Below are 25,600 nucleotides of genomic sequence, written 5' to 3' on the forward strand. Positions count from 1 at the left end.
TAATTCATTTGCATTTTTTTAATTTGCTATCTATGATACTATAGTTGTTTGGATGGCCCAATCTCATGAAAATGAACTACAAAGCTGAAAGATTTGTAATGGAAATAAATTAAATTAACTTCAAGATTCTGGTGATTATTCTCTCTGGCAAACTGGTCACCTGTTATCATGCCTTTAACCCACCCACCCCACCCAAATCAGAAGTATTTAAAAAGTCAGCTTCACTAATGTCACTATTCAAGATAAAGATAACTATAGGTACCCCTAAAAGAAGAGTATGAAATATGTTCAGGAAAATTACAAATGTTGATAAGCTTTTCCTGTTGTTCCTTTTTGACAAGTAGATTTTAAAAATATTATTAACATAAAAGACACATGCAGTTTCTTTGATAAAATATTTTATTGATAATAATGAAGATATAAAAATACCAACTTTAATGGCTAGTGATGATGCCTTTAGTTACAGAACTGTTGCAAAGTCAGAAACATAGAGTTAATAGATTTCCATGTGGTAGCATCATCAGGCAGCATCTACACAGAAATGTATTCCAAGAAAAAACCCAACTGTTCCATTTACAGCACTGTAAAACTGGATTGACACTGTCAAAGACAAATTTAAAGAAATAACAAGGTATCCTTTACCAGCTGGCCAATACAAATGAGTCAAGTAAATAAAGGGTATTTTAATATGGCATATACTAAATAAACTATCTTGCAAGTAGCCTTCTAGGTAAGGAATAAAGACAATCCACTTTTTGTTGGTCTGCAAGTCCCCCGACCATTACACAGTCCCACCTTAAAAATTATTGGTGTCTTGGTTTTTAGGCCTGTTCCTGGGGTTACTTGAGGCACTGATTCAGAAAATTGCATTGTATAGACATTGGCTCTACTTTCTTAGATATGGTATCATGATTTTCTGTGGGCTAGTAGATGAAGACTGGTATATGACATATGTTCTGTATCTCTATTGCTGATAGGAGAATATCGGTGCCATTTTTTGGAATCAGCAGATCAAATATACCCAGAAACAGATCTTACATTTGAGGTACCAAAATGTGTGTTGGCCAGTGATCAGTGGCTACGCTGGCTATGACATTTGGGACCTGCAGCCCAACCAGATGTTCTCCAGCAATATTTTGTGATTGCCAAGTGAATCATCTGGTCTATAGTGTTTTGTATTATTTTTAAAAGAAAGGACAATATGTTCTATTCCCCCCCCCGCCCCCCCTCACCAGAGCACCAGATGAATCAGTATATGGCAAAATATAAAAACATATCAATGATTTAAAATTTCTTTTAAAAATCACATTAAACCATTTATCTTCTGTCGATTTTAAACTTCTCAGATGCAAGACAAATCAATCAACATCAGCTGTGGTTTTGACTTAGAACAAAAATTCCTGCGCAGCCAGATTTTATTTTACAGAAGAATAACAGACACATGCAAGACAACAAAAACCACACAACTATTTACTTTGTACCATTCATTCCCAAGTGCCATTAAGGGATTATGATTGTCCAGGTAGAAAACTTTGCATCTGTTGTCCAGGTTTAATAGAAAGGTAATGTTATCAAAGTAATGGCATAGTTTCTTGACAATGTCCTTCTTAGCACAAGTGCTGTAACTGTAACATTTGCATGGTAGAGTACCACAGGTACCAACAAGAAATATTCATAGGAATAAATGAAACATAAATTCTTCGCCAAGTATAATTTGTTTTCTACCTCAGTTTTTTTTAGATCCTATCACTACCACACAGTTTGTTTTCTGATCCTGAGTTCTGAGAAATATGTCACTCATTCATATGAAAAGACCATCAGCTTTATCAACTCCAGAAAACCACCAGTACTTCTGAAGTCCAGAGACTGCATTGTCTGTGAACAACGTAAAAACCAAGGCTGACTGGTAGCAATTAAAGAAACTTGCAATCAGAAGCCAAAGGTCTGGTTGCCCTTTATATGCACGAGTAAATTGACAGTATTTTTTTTCTCCTGACTGGCAAACTTTCCAACATATCATAGATGAAAAGTAGGACACATTTAGCCAAGCAATATCAGATAGTTATTAATAGGTTAGAACATATAAGCCATGAGAGGCTGCACCATTTGTTTTGCTTGAATCTATAGGGAAGAGTGACATTCCACACACTTCTTTTTCCTCTGATGCATTAATAGAGTGCAGCCTACCTATCAGTTTACACCAATGGATGTAGACTGGAGACAAAGAGGGAATGTGGCAGGAAAGTAGAGATTATGGGACATTTTAAAGGCAATCAAAAAAGTGGGGTTACAGAAGATTAATATGGATAGTCACTGTGTAATGAACACAGTTTGAGTTATAAACAGGCCATATCATGGACTTCCTAGGTTTCCTGAATCGACAATATAGACAGCATATTTCCAATCTGCTCCCCCCTCCCTCCAGCTATTTCATTTAAATCTTTCCCTTCTATCTGAAGAACTGTTTTGTACCACTGATTCTTGTGTTCATGTGAATGAGTACCACAGGATTATCAGGACAGAAAAAAGAACTGTGTAGATGATGTCCAAAACATGGCTTGGTAGACAATTGCTTGCATGTTCTAGATCAGTGTGGTCCAACCTTTAGTTCCCCGAGGGCCAGTCAAACTTTAGTATAGGAATGTGAGGACCAGAGACATTCCAGAAAGAAAATGAATTACATAATTAATATTGAATTACATAATTAAAATATTTTTCCAGCAAGAAGGGCAAGGGCCAACAAAAATGAATTGGTGGGCCGCATGTGGCCCACAGGCCACGGGTTGGACCACACTGTTCTAAATAATAAATTCCTTACAACTCAATCTACTGAGACTGAGACTCAGCTCAGAAAAAAAGTATTTTAAAAAACCATTACATATTATCTAACACCCCTTCCCTAATATATATTTTATCTATCTATATCTATATATAAATTCATATTATCTTCTGCACAGCAGAAGTTTATAGTATTTTAGAACCATTTTTATTACACTGAACAAAATGCCTGCATACATAATACAAAATGGTGTACTTATAATACAGAGTACATAAATCTTGAGAAAAAATGCAAAGTGAACGACATTTTATTTTTCACCTCATGAACCTCACAATTCCCTTCATGTATCTATGACAAATATATATGGAGCAAGAATAGATTTTAAGATAGGAAAGGTAATGTTTCAAAATAAGTGATTTGGGCCATACCCCTATTGAAGAAATTTGTTTTAACTTTAGCCAGGATCTACTGGCTTAAATCTGGTTTCATGAATTATGGGTTGAGTTAGAAACAACTTGAAGAATACAATTCATCAAAATGTATATTAATACCTTTTATGTGCCAGAGTTAAAACATTCTAATCACATAACTCAAGTCCCACTATGAGTTTGAAAATACATTTTAATAATTTCTTCAGTTAGAAATTATTAAAACGATCTGTAAAAATAATTAAGCCTCTTTGAACTAAAGTAGAGTGAAATAGGCAAAAGTCTCATTCATTTTCTGGTGCTATAATTCATTTGCTCAGTCTGATGCTATGAAGCTAGTACACTGACAAATAAGGCATGACTTGAAATTATTCAAAATGTGAAGGCAACAAGTAGGCAGTTGGAAATCTGAACATGATACAGAGTAGGAATGTATAGAGTACATGGAATATTTTTGTCCTCAACACCCTGTTGAGAACATAACAACTACCCTTCAAAATTCTGCTAATTTGAAAATTCCCACAAAAAAAATTCCCTTTTAACACAAAATGTTTTATCATAAACTATTTCTTCCTGCAAAATATTTTTTTTAAAAAAGAACTGCCAAAATACAAAATTTATTCAAAATGCACAAAAACAGTCATAGTTGTACCCAGTAGGAAGAAAACCTTTGTAATTATTTTTTTCCATGTGCAAGAAATAAAAAATAAGTGAAGATTTTTATTTCCAACATAGAAACCCTCATTTAAAAACAACATTAATTGCTTTGAGTATATACTTGATAACAAACAATTTCATTTTTTTCCCTACAAAGCAGCCCTCTACTATTTTGGAACAAGGCAATTGTTTTTTATAGTTCATAATGAGATTATAAATTATAGGAATCACACCAGAAGAAGCTTACTACAGACACCACTATTGCTTTATCAGTGCAAGTCATAAATTCACATCTACACCTCATTATGGGAGTCAGCTTGTTAATGATTTTTGAAAATACAAGGATATAAACCTGCAGCCCTTTGTGAGAGTTTGCACATACAAAATTGTGATCTTGCAAAAGTTGTATTTCTAAGCACACTCACATTCTGTTTCAAAGGAAATTTAATTTTCACTAAACAGGAGCCTGGGTGGCATACATGAATAAAAAAATTGCAGATCTTTGTCTATTGGGAGATATCTCATTCATAGGGATGGAAAGAACATTTGAAAATGTTCTCCCCCACCCCCCACCCCCCCAAAAATCTCAAGTATCAGTAAATCTGAATCCTGGACTGACAAACTTATTTGCAGTTCAAGACTTATTCAGCATAAAACTTGTATTGCAATTTGCACAGTTAGTCCCAAACTTCACAGAAAACAGATCTTTTTTCATAGATATTTCAACATGAAACACAATTTTTCTGTGCAGAAAATTCTGATTCCTGTATAGAAAATGCTATCTTATGCTCAAAAATATCATGTAAGATTTTTTCACAGAATAAGTCTCAAACAGCAAAAAAGTCTGCATAATTTGTAGACTTCTTTTCACAAAGGAAAGAGATGTTTCTTTTGAGAATTAGAGTAATGAAGATTTACATTGTTGCTTGGTAATTTTTAATAGGAAATACTTCCAACTCCTCTGTGTTTAACAATACCAATAGAGAAATGACTAAATGATACTGTTAATATGAGGAAAATTTGGAACAAGCAAAGTGAATTTTATTGTAGAAGGAATGTCAATGCTGTTACTCAAAATAAGTTCCTGAGCTCAGAAATTTCTAGTGCTAAATGCATGCATTTATAGCTCTGGTTAGTAGATTTCAGGCTTCCAGTAAAACAACAATAAAAAATATACTCTGCCCACTCCTGTTATAAATCAATTATCTCTCCACTTCTGAAGGAACAATAAGCATCTATAGGGCCAGTGAATACTGGAACAAACTTCTGAAGAATTTTGAAAAAATATTACCATTAATTACCTGATCTCACATAAAAAGATATAAGAAAGCTAGTTCATATATGATGATGCATAATGCTAAACTGTTATTTTCTACTGCGTTGTAGATCTAAATCATGACAAATGATATTTAGGGTAAAAGAAAGGACTAAACCCTTTCTAACATCCCATAATATGAAAGCATTCTTGACCTTTTCAGGACAAATACAGTATTTTAATGCAGCTTGGTATTGTCACTAAATGCAGTTTACGTACTTATTTCAATTAAATAAAATGTACATCAGTTTTCAAAACTACCATTTGCTGTTCCACATCCCAGATTCAAGCACTGCATTGAAACACGAATAAAGATCTGGAAACTTGGCTAAGGATTGTCAAGCAACTTGTGTCTGTAAAGTGGCTGAAAGCTGTAAGAGAGAATTTGGGGGAATGTCATTGAGAAATTTAAAATATCCTTCAGAGCTACTCTGCTGCAAATTCTAGAATGACTTTGCAGAGAAAAAGCAGTGTCTGAATTTCTTAAAAAAGACGAAACACAGATTAAATAGGCCACTTCTCCCCAACGGGCTATTAAGACAATGGTTTCCAAGCACTGAATCCCTGCTGATGTTGGACTACAACTCTAGCCAGTCATATTTTCTAAATGTTGGAGCCCAATGCCCTATGGAGCTACATGTTTGGGAAATACTACACTGAGAGATATAGAGAAGGACAAGGATTAAGTACTGACCTAGGTTGGTAACTAAAGACCGAATCTAGCTATGACCAGTAGACTTTTGCCTTTTTCATATCTGCATGTTATAGCACAAATTGAATGACTTCTCAGTGTTGAAGTATTTTGTCCTATGGCATGGTGAGCTGGTGCTGTTCAGGGATCTGGGATCAAAATCACTGCAGACACAATAAACTCACAATGAATGTATTTTGATGCCAGTCCATACGGTCTAACATTTGATGCCAGAATCAATTTCTTGGAATCTTCTATACTTCGTTGCAAATATTTATAGAAAAAAACATTCTAATTCAAAAACATAATAATCATAATGGCTTATATATTGTTATCAGTGCTTCTAAAAATATCCATTAATTTAGGAGATTTTTTTATAGTCCAAAACAGCAGCAAACATAGTATCAAATCCCATAAACAGCATGTGCAAGAAACTTCCCTGTCTTCAGGGAATATAGCCAGTCGAAACGTTGCTAAACCGGGCTATAAATCCAAGCAGTCATTTGTAAAGGTGATTGAAATAAAATTGAAACCAAACTTTTAGCAAACAAGACCTTCACGTCTGATTGAGGGACACATTTATCAATGTCCTAAAGAAGAAATAAGAGGCTTACAAAAGTAAAGAAAAATATTGTAAATCTCAAATTGTATTTGTGTCTCATCAACAAGCTGACCTAACCAGCAGCAGATTAAGAAATTGGACATTCTAATTCTACAGAACGTATCCTCATCCAGTAATCAAATTTGCAATGTTGCTTTCCATTCAAGTATCTTCAGGAAATAGGTCATCACATTTGCTTTTACCACAGTTCATGTCATGTAATGCAACTAGGACACAGAACATGATAGCAATCTCCATAAATATCTGCAAAACACAACTATCAAGTAGTATTTGATTGGTGTCATGTTTTCCTTTAAAAAAATTAAGGATTTTCCTATTGCAATTCGATTTCATACTTTCCAAAATATTCCCATGGCTGAAATTTGCTCACTTGGCTAGAATGTTCAGCTATGATTTGTAAGTCATCAAGATTTTATGTATCCACTTTGAGTAGAAGGCCACCCTGACAAAAATCCCAGGCCGCCTGGGAATTGCGCATCCACGTCCAGGAATAATCACTCCCACAACTATTTTAATTCGGTTTTGTTCACAGACCAGTGGACCACCATAATCTCTCTGGAAGAGAAAAATGAAATAAATAAATAGGCAGATGTATATCTTTCTTGTGTACAAAATTCTAAACGATCCCATACTTGTCCCACAAGCCCTTGATGTGCGCAATCAGGCAGGGGAACACTGTAACATATGGATTATTTCATAGGAATGATAGAATGTCTAATTGCAGTTTACTGTAACTATGATCCACCAAAAATATAGGCCAAATATCTATAAATTCTAATGGTACAAAGACATTGTCTTTTCAGAGTATGTGTTGTACACTGTACGTATCTAATTATATTAAACATAGGCCAACTAAATTATTCTTATTTGATTTTGACATCAAATTACACTTTGCCAATTGTGGATGCCTTGCCTACCCATGCTTCTAGAGTTCATATTCCCTAGTATGAAATATAAATGCTATCAGCTTATAGGGTTGCTCCACATCTCATTACATTTTAGTATTATTACTCCAAAGTTATTTTTCACTTAGATTATGAACTGAACTGGATTACAATCCCACCTCCAATGTATGTCGCATATCTATCACATTTAACTGATTTAGGTGTCAGTACCACTAGCTTATGGTGCTAGAATGTAGACTGTATCTACACTGACCAATATTATGGGGCCAATCTGCTGTGATTTATGCCGATCAGCCCTGGATATGGACCACACAGGGATGCCCCAAACATTGTGGAGGTGGGAGGGAGTCCTCGCCCCCAAGTGATACTGGGTGTAGCTCAGTACTGCTGGACAACCACCTTTCCTGTCCCTCTGCCTTCTGTGTCACAGTACTTTCCAACCATGACATGGGTCCTACCTGGTAGATGTCACATGCAGTGATATTGGCTGGGGCAATAGGGTGCCAAGGGAGGGGATGTGGAGCAGGTAGAGGAGAGGAGGAATATCCTGTCCTTTCTGACTTCTTTCTCAGAGCACTCCTGTGCCCCAGCGGATGTCACTGTATATGACAGTTGGCAGATAAGACCTGTATCATGGCCAGAGATCTAATTACACAGAGAATAGAGGTGGGGTGGGAAGGTGACTACCATCCTTCGTCCCTGGGCCACTCAAATCCAGAAAAGATAGGATAGTAGGGGAGACACTTGTGACTGGTTCTATTTCAGAACCTCCCAACTGTTCTCGCAGGCCCAAAATCAGGAGATAGTCCAAATTCTTCACAGACCCAAAGTCAGGTGATAGTTCAAATCTGACTTTCCCTCGACTGGGTAATGCAGGGAAAGGTCACAGTAAGGTAGCCTTACTCTGCATTTCCCCCAGATCATCCTCATGTATTATTGGGCTGCCACAGGGCTGATCCAGCTCTACATTGACCTAAATGATTAGTGTAGATGTGGCCTTAGTGATCATCTGCATTCACCTGATTCAAAGAAAGGAAGGAACAATCTAACACACAATTACCAATTGTGAGCAAACTCTCAAATAATTTCATGACAATCTACTGAGAGTTAGATATTTTCCTAGCAAGATAACTATTCTCTAGTTTTGGGATATTATATAGAAGTGTGGTCCATAGCTATGGGTGGAATAAAAATAAGACTCTGAGAGCAAAATATTAGGATTGTTTTTTTTTTCAAATTAAAACCTCAATTATCAACCTAAATGCCAACTTAAAATCACGTCATTTCAGATTTAGAGATGGGAGATGTTGTGCTATTTCTAGCAGAAGACTAGGTCTATGTGAGACCAAGGGCTAGGGATTGGGAAGAGCCTCAAACACTGACTTAGCTATGGGTGGTCTTGGTCAATCACAAACTCTCAGCCTGATTTTAAACACATCATTATTTTAAGAATATAATGGGTGCAGCAAATTATGTGATCCAAAACTCCTTAGAGGAAGGGTGGATATCAATAAAAGGAATGAATAAAATAGTACCTCACAAGTTCCACTGCCAATACTCTCAGCTCGAGCACACATTTCTGACTCTTTCACAACTACATTGCCTCCCAGATCTTGATTGCAGCGCTCGTTTCCCACAATGATCATGTTTGCTTCTTGGAGTCTCCCATCAAAGGTGGTGCCTAAAATTAAAAACAGAAATGATAAACAAGTTGGTTCTTTGGTTTGTCCCCAGCAGCATGTTATTCTAAAACAAGGAAACAAAAATATTTGCAACATGGATTTTACATCTATATTGGTTCAAATGGAGAAACAGAAAACATAGTGTGCCTTAGTTGGATAACCTGATAAACAAAATTAACTGCACATGTTCAGAAAGAGGTGAAAGGAGGGGACAGAGAGATGAAGGCAAGGCAATTTCCACTTTATTCTGAGTATATCTAAAGTAGCAGCTCTAAAATCTATTTCTACAGAAATAATTCCACTGACATGATTTGAACCAGACCCAAATCCATTGCAGTAGCTGGAAAGTAAACAGATGGCAACTATTTATTGATCTATGTTATCTATATAATGGTGATTACACTAAATAAAAACCAGAAGGTTAATGAACAAAATGTTTATATACTGGACATACCACAGAATTACAATCTGTTCTACCCCAGTCTTGTTAAATGTAGCTTGTTAAAACTATGTGATGTCATATGCCAGATAGACCACAGGACTTATCTACATGACCTAAATCTGGGGCCAGTCCAGAGCATTGTTGCTTTGGACCAGCTCCTGATTCAGTGAAGCTGTTTACACACTGTTCTTGAACCATGGCAGTGGCAGAAGTGGAGTCCACAGTGTCCAATTGAGCCAAACCTCATTCAGTGCCTCTGGATGGTCACCCTTAAGTGGGCTGGTCTTTGTCATTGCATCAGTCATCTACCTTACTGTTGTCAGGTGCTTTTGCCCAGATCACGTGGGTATCTTGGCTGCCAATAAGTTCTGCACAGCTCCATGGCCAGCTGCTACAGCAACAAAGGACAGACCAGGTAAGTTCTATTTCCCCTTTCCTCTAGTTTCTAAAGTTGGAGAAAACAGGCTAATTCCAGGTTCTATATGACATTCCTTTTGATATTTCTTACCAATCAGTCTTCTCCTCTCAAAGCTAAACATACTCATTACCCCAGTTCTTGTAGAGATCAGTTTCCAAAACTAGCAAAATCCATAGTAAATATGGATGCATGATCTTGACCAAGCTTTGTTATGAATATGCTTGAGGGTGTTCTCTCTTTCCCTTGCTTATTTACAATCCAAAGCCACTCAAACAATCTTTCATAGTTTGAATAAAAGTATAAATGTTTTAATCTAAATTAATCTTAAGTCATTTCTTTTTCAGGAGAAAAAAAACCTCCATAAAATTTCAAAAAAAGCAAAAAGGAGTTGTAAAAACACTAGCAGAATATCTCTAAGATATGCATAGTAGGGGAGGATGCACACATAAGTTCCTTTTGATTTGACAAACTGAAACAAAAGAAGTTCTCCCTTCAAATTCATTTGTTTACAGCGCTTTGGAAACTTCCAGTAGCAACTGACTCCTTAAATTTACACAGCTGTTAGAAAATATTTTTAAAGTGTGAAAATGTAAGTACAGAAATTTCCACTCAGCAGCAAGTGTTTTCTTGATAATTCCAACATGGATGTCATCATGAAAACAATGTCCTAGTCAGTTGGGATAAAAGGTCAATTTCATTTCTGTTGGGATTTGAGAAGAATTTAGTAGAAGTTCAAGACGGAAATAAATCAGAAATAGTTTCATTATATGAAAATCTTCTGTATTTCATATATATCACTTATCTTGCATATGCAACTGTCTGGATACATTAGTGATCTCTTACCAATGATTCAAAAGTAAAGTACATTTTGGTCTCCTTTAGTATGCTTTTTGCTTCAAAACACATTACAGCTTATCCTGGGAATAAACTTTGCCTTATAGCTCTTGTAGTTGTAAAGTATTATTAATTATTTGCAATTGCATTCTTTGGTTTTGAAATGCACTATTTACTGTTTCTTTGTTGAACTGTGTATATATAAATATTCTTAATTAAACTGAAATGTGGATAAAATTGCAAGTAGCAGATTAATCCATTCAGATCTAGTGTTTTGAGTGTTTAACTCTTTAAAAACTGGCTTTAAATCACTGTTTATTAATGTGGAATCTGCCTAATACTTCAGTTTTGTTTGGTCAAAATGAAACATTTTGAAGCTCTCCGACTCTTTAACAGATTTAGCCACAATCTCTTTGCAAAACAACCCAAAATGTGGTTGTTTGGGTCTTTTCACTACATCTCACAACCCACCAAACCCTGGGAATGGGAGGAGGAGGACCTCAAAATTGCCCCCCAGTACTCCAATGATGTCAAATCACATCTTGTTGTTTCAGGAGAATGGCCAAAGGGGATATGTGTGGGGTGGTGGTGGCCTCCATTCCCCATTGTTTTAGTGTATTGTGGAGGAGAAGAAATAATTTCTATCTTTCTTATATTAATTATGTATTGAATACACTAGAAAAAAATTGGTAACTTTATGGAAGGTGGCTCCTTTTGGTTCTCCCCAAATTCTTTGGGCTTTTAATAGAGGTAGCAAACTCCATATTTACATTATAATTGCCTGTGACAAAGCTACCTAAACCATTGCTCAGAAAATAAACCATTGTTCATCAAATAATTGTTTGCCTATGTCAGCATAGGAATTTTAAATGGTTTGGGGCTTGCAAGTTTGCATTCGGATTTAGAACAAGATTTCCTTACGTCCTGTATGTCCCCATCCATACACAGTGCAGGTGGTGCCTTCTGGAATGGTACATCCAGTAATGGGCAGCCTGATGGTAGCCACAGCCTCACTGATTACTGCAGGTCTGGGAAAATAGAAGAAAAGGAATAGACATTTCTTTATTCTTACCAACACATTAAAGCAGAATTAGCACTTACGTCACTTGACAGTTTCTGCAAGTAGATCAAATGACAAGACAACTATTCTGATTACTTTTTCTTCCAGTTTTCAGCTTTATTCATATCTGAGTTTTCTGATCAATATCTCTGGTATTGATGTGCTCAAGATTTATAATATATCTGGTTACATTCATAATCCTATCCATATTTGTGTAGGAATTAGGCAGTCTTCCAGATCTTGTTTGCCTGCAACTACCATCTTCCTTCACAATTGGCTAGGCTACCTAGAACTAATGGAAGTAGCAGATCAACAATATCCAAGAACCACACAGGTCCCACCTCTGTTGTACATGATTTATGCCAACTGAGATATTAGACATGGCTGATCAAATTGTGATCATCCAGGTATTGCCACATTGCAAGTTCTACTACTCTCACCATTGGTAGTGGTAGCTAAGAGTAATTAACTTGGCAGTCAAACAACAGCTGGGCTATATGAATGAAAATGAGTCCCGATATATTTGTAGCATGTGAATTGCTATTCCACCCATGAATGATGCACCATAAATTACTAAAATGGAGCAGAATTGCAGGCAGGGCAGCTCTGAGAACAAGCATATATATACTGTAGCTTACACCTTCAGCTCACAACTACCTTTCTCAGGATTTAATTCTTCATGAACTTTCTTCTCATGAGAAATTTCAGCAATTTTCTTCCTCTGTGAGAAAATCTTTGAAAGCCACATTGTTTTTAAAGTATTTTCATAATTTAAGACTTATTCTGTGCAAAATGCATACATGATCAATTTGCACAGAAAACAGGTTTTTCATCACAGGAAAAATGCATTTATTTCAATACCAAATCTTTAATTCTTGTGTATAATATGCTACTTCATGAATAGAAAAATGCTGGTTTCTATGATTTTCATGAAAATCAACCATGTAAGAAATTAAACAGAATGAATCTCCAATTATAGCATTTCCTGCACAGGAATTAATATTGCTGTTTTGAAATATGTTTTTCATGTTTTCATGTTTTTTTTATACATAAAACAGACATGTGTGAATTTTTACACAGAATAAATCCTGAATCATAAAAAGCCTCAGCAGTCTAGGCTTTTCTACATCAAAAAATCTCAACACTCAAATACATGTTTTTCATTCATTTCCCCAAAACATTCTTTCCATTCTTACAACTTTCAACAGGGCAACTGTATACTAAAAGTCATTATCTTCTACCTTTTTTACTTCAGTGAGAGAGGGTGGAAGTTGGTTGTGTGTGTGTGTGTGTATGTGTGTGTAGGAAGTAGTCTGTTAAATAGTTACCATTATTAAGACTAACCTGGAAAGCTTCAGCAATACTAGATCGGATCCTTGGGGGCCATACACCAACTGGGAGATATTCAGAACTTGTTTATGCTCCTCTTCATGGGCTCTTTCAACATTATGAATTCCAAGCCAAGCTTGATAATCATTGAGGTTATACCTAAGAAGCATAAGTTTCATTGGTCCTTTGTATATGAATCTCAATATACAATTAATCAACAGCAGGAGTTGGCCAATTTCTTTCATTTTTTTGCCTTGACGTGACTACTAGGCTTGAGCAAATTTTTCGTTAGTTCGTTAAATTCGTTAAAAAATTCGTTTCGAAAGTACTTTTGAATTGATATTTGAAACATCTGCTCACTGCCTTACAAATATTACGAATTTGAATAAAAAAGTACCTTTTTTCGTTTGTTTCTGATGTCTTCGGATGTAGCTGTAGCCCCTCTGAGAGGAGAAGCCATGTAGGCATGCCTCTCAGCCAATCAGAGCGGAAGAGAGAGGGAGGGAGAGGCGTGGCCATCGATCTGATAGCATTTTTAAAAAATGTTGCTTCAAAAATCCCCAAAAATCAGTGGATGGGTCAAACATTATGAAACTTGATAAGCAAAGAGTGGTTAATTTTTGCTTCCATTCTGGCAAATTTCATCATAATAGCTTTCAAAATGCAGGAGAACGAAGCCTCTGAATTTTGACCATTCTTTTAAGTGGAAATGAAGCAAGTCGCCATTCTCAATAAAAAAACTCCATTTCCCAGAAGCCTTAGCAAGCCAATCAAAGTGGAAGGAAGAGGGACAGGGAGGCGTGGCCATCGATCTGATAGCATTTTTAAAAAATGTTGCTTTAAAAATCCCCAAAAATCAGTGGATGGGTCAAACATTATGAAACTTGATAGGCAAAGAGTGGTTACTTTTTGCTTCCAATCTGGCAAATTTCATCATAATAGCTTTCAAAATGCAGGATAACGAAGCCTCTGAATTATCACCATTTATAAAAGCATTGGGCTGAAGCAAACGTTTCTCCAATAGTACTATGCCCACTTTAAAACTACAATTCCCAGGTGTTCCAGGCCCTCTCTCCTCTTAACATTCCCCACCCCCTTTTGTCCTCACTTAGAATCATAGAGTCATTGAACAGTAGAGTTGGAAGAGACCTCGTGGGCCATCCAGCCCAACCCCTTCTATCAGGCAGGAAGACACCATCCAATCCCTCCCAACAGATGGCCATCCAGCCTCTGCTTAAAAGCCTCCAAAGAAGGAGCCTCCACCACAGCCCGGGGGAGAGAGTTCCACAGCTGAACAGCTCACAGTGAGGAAGTTCTTCCTAATGGTCAGGTGAAATCTCCTTTCCGTAGTTTGAAGCCATTGTTCCATTGTGTCCTAGTCTGCAGGGCAGCAGAAAACAAGCTTGCTCCCTCCTCTCTATGACTCCCCCTCACATATTTATACATCATGTCTCCTCTCAGCCTTCTTTTCTGCAGGCTAAACATGCCCAGTTCTTCAAGCCGCTCCTCATAGGGCTTGTTCTCCAGACCCTAGATCATTTTAGTTGCCCTCCTCTGACCATCTTGACCAAACTTTCATACAGTATGTGAATTCTTGGAAGGTATGAGAAGTTTAGAGAGAAGGAGGGAGGGAGAGGTTTGAATTTTGAACTCCAATTGTGGCTTGATTCCCCACTCTGCCACCCACTTGGGCAAGTCACACACTCTCAGCCCAGAAAAGCCAATGAAACAGGAAATAGCACTTTTAAACCAGGAACTGATTTCCTTATTCAGAGGCTGATGGCCATCTGTCAGGAATGATTTGATGGTGTACTATGATTTCTGTTCCTGGGTGATAAATGTCATTTCCTAATTGGTTCTGTCATAGAAACATGGCAAAATCTATGACACTGCCTGAACTTTGTCTTTGTGCAAGCGACATGGATGGAACATATTATGGTTTGGTCCACCAATTTAACAAAGTTTCAGCCACAAAAACAAAGTTTCTGAAGTAGAACAATGACTTTCACAGTAAAGACAACCCAATGAAACAGGAAATAAGACTTTCAAACCAGGAACAGATTTCTGCAATTATTAAAAAATGGTTTATTATAAAAGCTATGAAAATTCACCAAAGATTAGAGGATAAGGGAAACGTTCTGAATTTTGGTGAGCTATCAGTGTTAAATGTGTTCTACCACTGTACCAAGTTTGAAGAAGATAGCTCAAAAAATGAGGGCAGGAGAGTCCTGTAAAGTCTCCCCTCATGCTGTTTTTTTTGCTACTGCACATGCGCGTCCGCCATTAACGAATTACTTTTGAAACTAACGAATTTTCGTTAAATTTCAAAAAATTTTGAGGGTAAAATTCGGAAATGACATCAGAAACGAAACGCTAGCGCCCCCTACTTTTGAAACGAGTTTAGAATCAATTTTTTCATGGATCGCTCAAGCCTAGTGACTACTATGTAAAGAAATACATGGTTAAATAGCCATAGCTAAAACTAATTTAATAATTACTGCAGCATTGCACGTCATACCCCATCAATCCTAGCCATGAAAAGGGATGATGGCAGTTGCAGTCCAACGTGTGAGAAGATTATCATAAAATATTGTGAATTCTGTCAATCCTCCCTCCTGCTGATATAATATTTTCTACATAAATCTTTGTTTTTGCCTTCTCATTCATGCTTTAATCCTCTAAGCTTGCCCTACATTTTTCTTGATGTCATAGGCTATTGTGCTCTAAAGGAGAAGGGACAAAAGAGAAGGATGAGAAGGCAAAAGACCTACAATGGCAAGTCCTAGACTTCAGATCTACAGGACCCATTTGGACACTAGAGACACACGATTAGTCATTACAGGTTGGCCTTAGACAAGCTGCTCTGATATTACACAGGAGAGTGCTGCTTGTTTTAGGTAATTCTTATAATTGTTTGGGGCAATAGAGAAATATTGTGGTGCTCCCACATGATACTATAGTGGTGTGGCAACCTAAGGCATTCACAGCATTTACAATGAATTCAGGCACCAACATCCCTAGTGTCTTGTCACTGCTTTTTCCATCTTCATTTTCTTAAGCAGATAAAAATTTTGGACTTCTGCATCCATCAAGAAGTGTCCATTAAATACACAGTCCATCAATATCTCTGCACTAAATTAAAATAACATATGGTTTAATTTTAAGTCCCATTTGTTCCAGAATGGAAACTACAGTGGCTCACAACACAATTAAAAGTTGTACAAGTAACAATGAAAGCCATGACTTCATCAGACAGGGTGAATTTAGTGTACTAGGACACTCTCACCCCATCTAATGAATGGAGCCAGATACCAGACATCACATGACATTGTGTGACATTTGACAGAGGTCCCACCCACAACTGGGGTTAAAGCATCGCTGGATATTTTCTCCCCAACACAGGGCCTCTCTGTAAGGGTGACGCTTTCTTCATAAGATGGGAAAGCATCATTTATAGGGAACTGCGTGCAGGGCATCTCAAGTTGACTCTTGGTTCTAGTGAATCTACCCTTGGGTTATCCTGGCAGGATTTATTGAGAGAAGGTTTGTTATTGCCTTTCTTTAAAACTTAAGAGTGTGTGATTTCCCCAAGGACACTCTGTGGGTTTCCAAAGATTTGAATCCTGAGGTGCATCTACACTGCAGAGTTAATAAAGTTTGACACCACTTTAACTGCCATGATTCAATGCTATGAAATCTCAGGAATTGTCATTTGCTGTGACATCAGTAATCTTTGGCAGAGAAGGCTAAAAGCCTACTAAAACCCCAACTCACATAATTCTATAGCATTGATCTATGGCAGATAAAATGGCACCAAACTTCATTAATTCTACAGTGTAGATGTACCCGCAGTTGTCTTCAATTCTAGTACAATACTCAAATAATGATGCCATACTGGCCATCTGGAAACACTTTAGAAATGCTACATTTCTACATAAAGTGTATAATATACAATACAGAATTCTCTTGAATAATAAAATCTGTTTTTTACCCCACACTTCTAACAAAAAAAAAATACTATACCGAGAAGGAAAACACTGCTTTGCGGTTAGGATCCAGTTGTCCTGTACCAATGAACCACCACAGAAATGTCTGCCTCTGCTGGAGGAAAAAAAGTGGAATAGTTACTCTGCTAGAGGAAAAGAAGTAGAACATTGATTTCCATGCACATAATCTAATCAATCTCAAAGGCAAAAGGAATGGGGAAACAAGAACTGAAGTAGTGCATGCCTGAACTTGAGAACCAGAGCATGATATTGGGACACTCATTTTTTCTTTACATTGCCTAAGAGTCAAAAACAAGGATCAGGGGGTGGGGATCAGATCTAAGTAGCCATGTATGTAGAGTCCTACCTGTCTTTCAAACTAACCATCCATCCTTTGTCAGGTTGAGTTGGAATTCCATTAACGACTCTTGGTTGTTTTGTTGAGATACAAGGAATGATAATAGCTGAAAGAATTATTGTTTGCCATTTATTAAATACTAGTATATTCTATTTAAAACATACTCATTTAACAACTCATACTATTGCATTTTATATTTCCTAAAACAAGAAGACATTCCTACTACAGTAGAGTCTCACTTATCCAACCTTCACTTATCCAACGTTCTGTATTAGCCATCGCAGTTTACCTTTTAGTAGTCAGTGTTTTTGTAGTAAATGTTTTCAATACATTGCAATGTTTTGGTGATAAATTCGTAAATACAGTAATTACTAAAAGAACGTTAGTATGTATTGAACTGCTTTTTCTGTCAATTTCTTGTAAAACATGATGTTTTGGTGTTTAATTTGTAAAATCATAACATAATTTGAGGTTTAATAGACTTTTCCTTAATCCCTCCTTATTATCCAACATTTTTGCTTATCCAACATTCTGCCGGCCCGTTTATGTTGGATAAGTGAGACTCTACTGTACTATTTTGTATCCATAAAGTCAAATAATTTTAGAATTGGGAGGGTGCCCAAGAGCTATCTAGTCTAACTCACTGAATGCAGGAATATGCAACCAAAGCACACCTGTAAACTGTCAATTTAACCTGTGTTTCAAAGCCTCCAAAGATGGAGAGTCCACAATCCACAGGGACAATCTATTCCACGTTTGAGCAGAGTTTATAGTAAATAAGTTCTTTCTGATGTTTAGACAGAATGTCTTTTCTTGTAGTTTGAATCATGTCACCTCTCTGTCTTCTTTCTTTTGTGTTTGTCAGGAGTGACATGCTAAACATGCCCATCTCCCTAAGCCACTCTTCATAAGACCTGGTTTTCACACCTACTATAATCCTGGTCACCCGTTTCTCGACATGTTTCAGTTTGTCAGTATTCTTCTAGAACCGTGGTGCCCAGAACTAGTCACAGGATTACAGATGAGATTTCACCAAAGCAGAATAGAATGAGATTACTTTTCTTGATTTGGACATTGTGCTGCTAGTGGCCAGACTGCATTTGCTTTTTTTGACTGCCACATCACACTCTAAACTTCTAGGACCCCTAAAATTGCCATTGTCTATTTCTTATCACCTTAACAACAATTGACAATGGTAATGGAGTACTTACTGAGGTCAGAATGGCAAGGCAAAGTCCAGGATTAACATTTAATTTACAATTAGGCCTAAGAAATACCCATCAATAATGTGAAAGATGAGTCAGTACATCAAAACAGAATGTATTTGATTTCTATAAACATTACTTACGATCTATATTGGTCATCACAGGAACTTTATCATCTTCACCTAGACAGATAAAACATATTTATCAGTGTTATTAAAGAAACATCACTAAGAAGTTGGAAATACTTGTGAAAACGGGATACATGTTAACAAGGTTGAGAAATAGAAATTTAGCTAGTTCAGTGCTTTCTAGTCAAAACACATTTTGGTGCCTCAAAGATTAGACCTGTTTCTGGGTCTGTTTGGCCAACTGGTCTAAAAAAAAAATAACATCAGTTTTCCCCTATCAGCTCTAGTTTTTGAGATGCAGATGCTCTATACCAGTGTTTATCTACTTGTCCTTAGAAAACCGTGATAACTATATTTAAAAACTAGAGCTGATGCAGTCTATCCAATGCAATGTTATGAATCAGTGTCCCAAATAACCCCAAGAATAGGCTTAAATCAAAGATACCAAAAAAAAAAAATTGCCAGCTGTGTTATAAATATTCTCATACTTTTCCTAAAAAAAATAACAGCACAGTCACAATTTCTTGTGAGCTGAAATATCCTCTAAAGATCTACATTCAGAGGGTGTCACAATGAGATCATTCTATTGCACAGTTTAGAGATGACAAAATAATAGGGTCATTATAGCAATTTTTCAATATAGAACTGAGAAAATATTCCTCTCTTGAGTTATAACATTTTCCTCCTAGAATGCCACAGCCTGAAGATAAAATAAAGACAACTACTGTTGGGGAGCGTGAAGTTTTTCTTTCCAAATTTATTTATTTATTTTGTGTCAAAAGCATTGCATAAATAAGTATAAAACTGATAAAATAGAGGGAGCACAAGCGGCTGAAAATTCTTTTGACCCAAAACGGGCAACAGCAACTGCATTGTTTGTAGTTTTAACCAATTATTCCACTGTGCATGAGGCATTGTGGGCAAGCATACAGATGCTGATATTATTTCCAAATGTTCCTAAATGATATGACTCCTATGAGAAGGGGGATTCCCAAAAGTCCTAGCAATAAAAGAAAGAAGTGCCACCAATCCTCTGTGCTTTCCACTATTAGCACAACAGCCAGTTCTGCAGACTTCCCAGCCAATTTCACACACATACATATCCATTTTCATTCATCCATTTCAGCCTTTCCCCTTTCCTTGTCAGAACCTTAAATCCTTTGACATAATCTATGGGGCTGTAACCATAGTCACATTAATCAGAGTGCAAATTAATCCACATTAATATGAACCAATGTTCTGTCTGGTTCCAAGAATCATAGTGCATTAACAGATGATTCACAAAGCACAAGTCAAGACACGTAAACCTCAATAGGAGAGAAACAATTCTACTGGCTGCCATTTGTCTCCAAAGTATCATATTTACTCAAGTATAATATGCCATCAGATGTAATGGGTTAATTTAACCAAAATTTTAACCAAAAAAGGTAAGCATTAGATTTGAGTAAATATATGGTATAAAAAAGTAAATATATGGTATAAAAAAGTCAAGTAATGACATACCTTCCTTTCTTATTGCTGTATTAGGACATCTATTCAAATATTGTAGTGGCCACCCCCCCCCCCCACACACACACATACACAACCAACTTCACATGCACAGAATATTTATATACACTTTGACCTTCATATTATAGATTCTGTATCCATGTATTCAACCATCCACTAACTGAAAACATTAAAAACATTCCAAAAAGCAAACTTTAATTTTTCCACTTTAAATAAGAGACATACATTGGCTTTAATAATTTGACATTAATACTTTAATAATTTTACATTATAATCAAATTTATAATGAGACTTGAGCAACCACCGATTTTTGTCTTAGATCCAAATTTCAGAGGATTTCAAGGGCTCACTGTATTTATTTGTAAAGTTGTTTCTTTCTTATCTAGCAAGAGAAGGCATCAGTTGCTAAATCAAATAAAAACAATTTTAAATATATAAAACAGTTTCCATATCACCAAATATGCAAAACAGACATTTATGTTTTTTCTTGATATTATGAAACATGTAGCAAAGCTGCAGCGAGAGAATTCCGTGAGTACTTACATTGGGATATGGGGCAATAATCCCAGGGGACCTGAGGATCATTTGTGTAGCACCAGGGACCATGAGCATTTTGGTCTGGATTGCGACAATAGTTTTTCTTCAGCTTGCTAATATCTAGGTCTTTTTCCAATGGCAGGTGCCTATAAGGAAAGTATGTGTCATATTGCTTTATTTAATTTACAAATTACAGCCTATTAGGTATCTGGATGATAAAAATATAATCATGAGCAGGGTAAAAATCTGACTAACATTTAATAAAGTCCCACTTGGAAGAAAGGCAGGACATAAATTAATTCAATAAGCCAAACATTTTAAGTGTTTGAAGCACAGCTTTAATCACTTTGGCATTGGATACTTTTTAATTTATGTAGAGTAGGATTTTTTAAAATATAATCCTGTTGTATATTTCTGTAAGCTGCCTTAGATTTTATCCTGGGAGAAAAGTGAGGCTTAAATTCAGCAAATAAATAAATAAATAAATATTATAGGGCATTGAAAATTTAGTGGAACAGAAGAATAATCTCTCCCCATCTAAAACAGTGGTTTTCAACCTGTGGGCCCCCAGGCTTACAACTCCCAAAAAACTCCAGCTAGTTTACCGGCTGTTAGGATTTCTGGGAGTTGAAGGCCAAAACATCTGGGGACCCACAGGTTGAGAATCACTGATCAAATGGAATAATCCAGCCTCACCTTCTTCAAGAGTGTTTTCCACTGTTAAAGTGAAGCTACCTGTAAGGCTTTGTCTCCAATAATCAAATAAATAATAATAATAATAATAATAATAATAATAATAATAATAATAATAATACTTCATTTTTCTATCTCGCTACCATTTCCCCACAGGGACTCGGGGTGGCTAACACGGGGCAAAGTCCCAAAAACAATAAACAAAGTACAACAAGTTAAGACACATTGCAATAAATAAAAACACAATAAAATCGACATTATGCAAGAATGATATGCTAACCATAAAAACTCATTTAGAGCATAAGATGAGTAAAATTAAAATTGTATAAAATGGACCACCAGGTTGATAAAGGGGGATAGCATGGAGGGGTCATTAAAACTAAAGTGCAATAATGTAATTATAAAGTGCTGCAGGGCAAAAGGACAAAGTGCCAGTAAATAATAACCCTCTGTATGATTGATAGTACAGTAGAGTCTTACTTATCCAACATAAACGGGCTGACAGAACGTTGGATAAGCAAAAATGTTGGATAATAAGGAGAGATTAAGGAAAAGCCTATTAAATGTCAAATTATGTTATGATTTAACAAATTAAGCACCAAAATATCATGTTTTATAAGAAAATGATAGAAAAAGAAGTTGAATATACAGTTACAATTCAATACAATAATTATGTAGTAATTACTGTATTTACGAATTTAGCATCAAAACATTGCAATGTATTGATCCTACTCTTCTTTTAGCTCATTTTCTACAAACCTCTTCAAATCTTGTATGTTTTGATCCCACGGAGAGCAAGTTAAGCCAAACCGGGTGCGGGCTACATTTCCCATATAATTCGCCCCATTCCCTCGGTAGCAATCTACATAAAGAATCAGTGATGGGAAATGATAAAAGAAACAACAAAAATCACAATTATCATTGATGAGTCGTTCTTTCTCGATCTTCGGTTAATCATGCTAATCAAGGTTTAAAATGTAGGATAGTGTTTTCAAGATACTATATACAATGGCAAAGAGGGAGAGAGAGCAGTAAACCAGTTTTAATATGTAGTATTAAAACTGTATTTAAAATCTAAATATGTGTATTTAAAAACACGAACGAGTGACTTAAAGTAAATAAGTCATGTGCTTTTGCTATCGATTGCAGAGGTACTAGGAATCTGTCCGTATGAATGCTAATTTGTTGACTGTGAATTTGACAAGGTCACCAAATTCATTGCCCTATCTAACAGCTGCCAATATACTTTTAGTTTTACTGTTTAAATCCAGATGTTTTCAGTGAGCTGTAGAATGGAACTTTAACTTGTTAAGAGGAGGTTGTGGGTTTTGGCAAGAAAGGACAGAGAAACGTCAGAATTAATCACCCAATGCATGGCATATATCAAGCATGTTACCATGTTGAAAAATATCCCCATCTTCGAAACATAAACCACAGTTGATTTGAATATGTATAGCTTACCAACACAAAAGAATGTTTTACCCCTTGCAAGTTCTGTGAATGTATTGTACACTGACACTTCAAATTAGAGATAGGTGGCTATGGGGCTCCAGTTGTTTTAAAAATAATTTTCCCACAACCTCACAAAACAAATTATACCATCCAAGCCTGATGGGAAATGTTGACCTGTTTAAAAAGGTCTATTGACACTGCGGCACAAAATGACCTTATGATCATAGCACAAGCTAGAGCCACTCCATACCTGGCTAAATTTAAATGCAACGTGGGCATGGAAACCTACCTCTTTTTTACACTCCCACTATATATTAGAAAACTTTTTACCCGAGCTAGATTTGAGCAACTCGACATTAAGTCTAAGCTAGGTAGACGCCAGAATATCCCTTATACAAAGAGAACCTGTGGGTGCCGCGAGGCAGATGCAGAAGTGGAGGACTCAGAACACTTTTTCTTAAAATGCCCCTATTACAACAGGATTCAATCTCTCTATTTAGAGCCTCTGCTTGAGAACACACTCATTTAGAGAATAAGGAGAAACTGCACATCCTTCTACGGGGTTCAGATAAAAACTCTATTTTAAAACTAACCCTTTTTACACAAAAAGCGCTGGCCATCCGCGAGAAGATGGAAGCGGACAGCTGTGATATTAATGCCAATAACAAAATCCAAATTTAAAATTTTACTATGGACAAGCCACTAGTTTTACTTACCCTTGTCTCCACTTAAACCTTACCTTAAGGGAATAATTAATCTTAATTTTAATCTTTTTATTCTGTACTTGCACAACTACCAAGGAGTGGGTTGGTAGGCTAGTAGGCCAGGATGCCTTGTTTTTACATGGTTTTACTGTTTTACATGATTTTACTGTATGTATGGGTAAGGGTGTACGTTTTGTATGTTTTACATGTTTTGATATGGTCAGAACTGACTAATCAATAAAGAGTTGTTGTTGTTGTTGATAAATTGCTACACTGTAGCCATAGAGCCAAAAGAGAATGACATATAAAAACATGGAGTGTGCCACAGATCTTATGGATTCCCTTTATAATCATATCCCTCTATTGCACAGAAAGTCAGAAGACAATGCAAGGAACAGCATGAACACTGAATTACTGTACATATGCATGTTATAATCGACCTCATGTATTAGTTGAGAGATATTTTTTTTTGAAAGGCATGTCCTTGTTAAAGATTGTAATCTTTTGGAAAATCAGCATCTTCAAAGCCATTTGGAAACGTGACCCTTTATGGAGATTAACTGGCATTCACACTATTTGGAATAATCATAAGCTTTTGTAAAATATGATCTTTCTGAGAAGACTTGACTAAGACACTTGAGTCAATCTTCTCCTTAGTGGTAAATATTCACTAGTATTCACGCAAAACAATTTAGGTTTCTCAGCTCTTGGCCCTCCAGGTGTTTTGGACTTCAACTCCCACAATTACTAACAGCCAATTACTAACAATTACAAACATCTAAAACCTGGGGGAAAAACCCAGATAAAAAAATCTGTGATTTCCGATAGCAGGAACATACAGACATGCGAAGATCCGGATATTTGGCTAAAAACGGCAATATTCTCGCACCTGGAAATCTCGCATTTTTTGCCTTTTGTAGCGATTGCTTCCAGATTTACAGGGAATGGCATCTGGTCACCCTCCTGATTGCTGCGGGAGCTTCTGGGATAAAGGTACTGTCTGGATGGGCCCTAGGACTCATTTGTGTGGGGAACCTCTTACTGATTTAATACTTTCAAGATCTTTCTTGTGCAAGTTACCTTGCTCATTTGGCACATCACATTTGGGTATATGAGAGCAATACCCAATTCGAATTTTAGGATTGGTAGTAAAACACCAGGGTGCCTCCTCTCCATCTGGATTTCGACAGTAGTTCTCTCTTAAGTCCCTATAAAAAAACACAATAATAAACATGTTAGCATATGTTGAGCATACTGCTGCTGTATTCCATTGCTTTTTCTACTACATGTTAACAACAATAAAAGCTGCCTGACATTTCCACGTACTGCAGAAAAAGAAAAAAATTGTGGTTAAAAATAGAGAAGACAATACAAAGTATCACATACAGCTTGGCAGAAATGGATAACTGGTAGATTAGTTTTCCATTATCGGTTTCCACATTAAGTCCACAAATGTTTTCAGGAAATCCATACTCATGGAGAATGCTTTCAGTCATTGTTGCGTTCAATATATTTTACTCATTGCAGACTCTTTCATACACTGTGGTATCAGATCTGCCTAAAACCAATTATAAATATATTCTTTCAAATACCACCATCACCCCTGCTCAGAATGAATTTATCTGGTTAGATAGGCAGGGTCTGCTTTTGTCACTGATTTAATTAGGAAATGGAAACCTAAGAGTATGAGAAATCTTATACAGGTGTTGCCTTTTGAAACAAAGCCTAACCATTTGGGAGTCTCTTTAAAACAAAGTTTGAGTTTATATTAAACTGTAAATCTCCATTTCCTTGAACACTATTCTCTAGTTAAATGGAGTCTTCAGTTACAAAGGGTCTTCTTTCACCATCTGGAACAATGACTGG

The 25,600-nt window shown here is 36.4% G+C and overlaps 1 protein-coding gene across 4 annotated transcripts in view; it reads right to left on the reverse strand.

Annotated features, from left to right (window-relative positions):
• Positions 1-381: 381 nt before the first annotated feature.
• Positions 382-25,600, reverse strand: part of hgf (hepatocyte growth factor) — a 96,856-nt gene continuing 71,637 nt past the window's right edge. For 2 of the 4 annotated variants that reach the window (XM_062981741.1, XM_062981738.1), the window contains exons 9-18: positions 24,815-24,942; positions 22,338-22,440; positions 20,892-21,031; positions 18,855-18,893; positions 17,516-17,612; positions 17,186-17,260; positions 13,178-13,321; positions 11,695-11,801; positions 8,933-9,078; positions 382-7,047 (exon numbers count right to left, since the gene is read on the reverse strand). In XM_062981741.1, the coding sequence (XP_062837811.1) occupies positions 6,880-7,047; positions 8,933-9,078; positions 11,695-11,801; positions 13,178-13,321; positions 17,186-17,260; positions 17,516-17,612; positions 18,855-18,893; positions 20,892-21,031; positions 22,338-22,440; positions 24,815-24,942 (1,147 nt within the window). In that variant the 3' untranslated portion in view covers positions 382-6,879. Of the gene's footprint in view, positions 7,048-8,932; positions 9,079-11,694; positions 11,802-13,177; positions 13,322-17,185; positions 17,264-17,515; positions 17,613-18,854; positions 18,894-20,891; positions 21,032-22,337; positions 22,441-24,814; positions 24,943-25,600 lie in introns of all 4 variants that reach the window. The other 2 variants (XM_062981739.1, XM_062981737.1) reach the window with 1 other exon arrangement.

This window comes from Anolis carolinensis, chromosome 5 (genome assembly GCF_035594765.1).
Source record: "Anolis carolinensis isolate JA03-04 chromosome 5, rAnoCar3.1.pri, whole genome shotgun sequence".
NCBI lineage: Eukaryota > Metazoa > Chordata > Lepidosauria > Squamata > Dactyloidae > Anolis > Anolis carolinensis.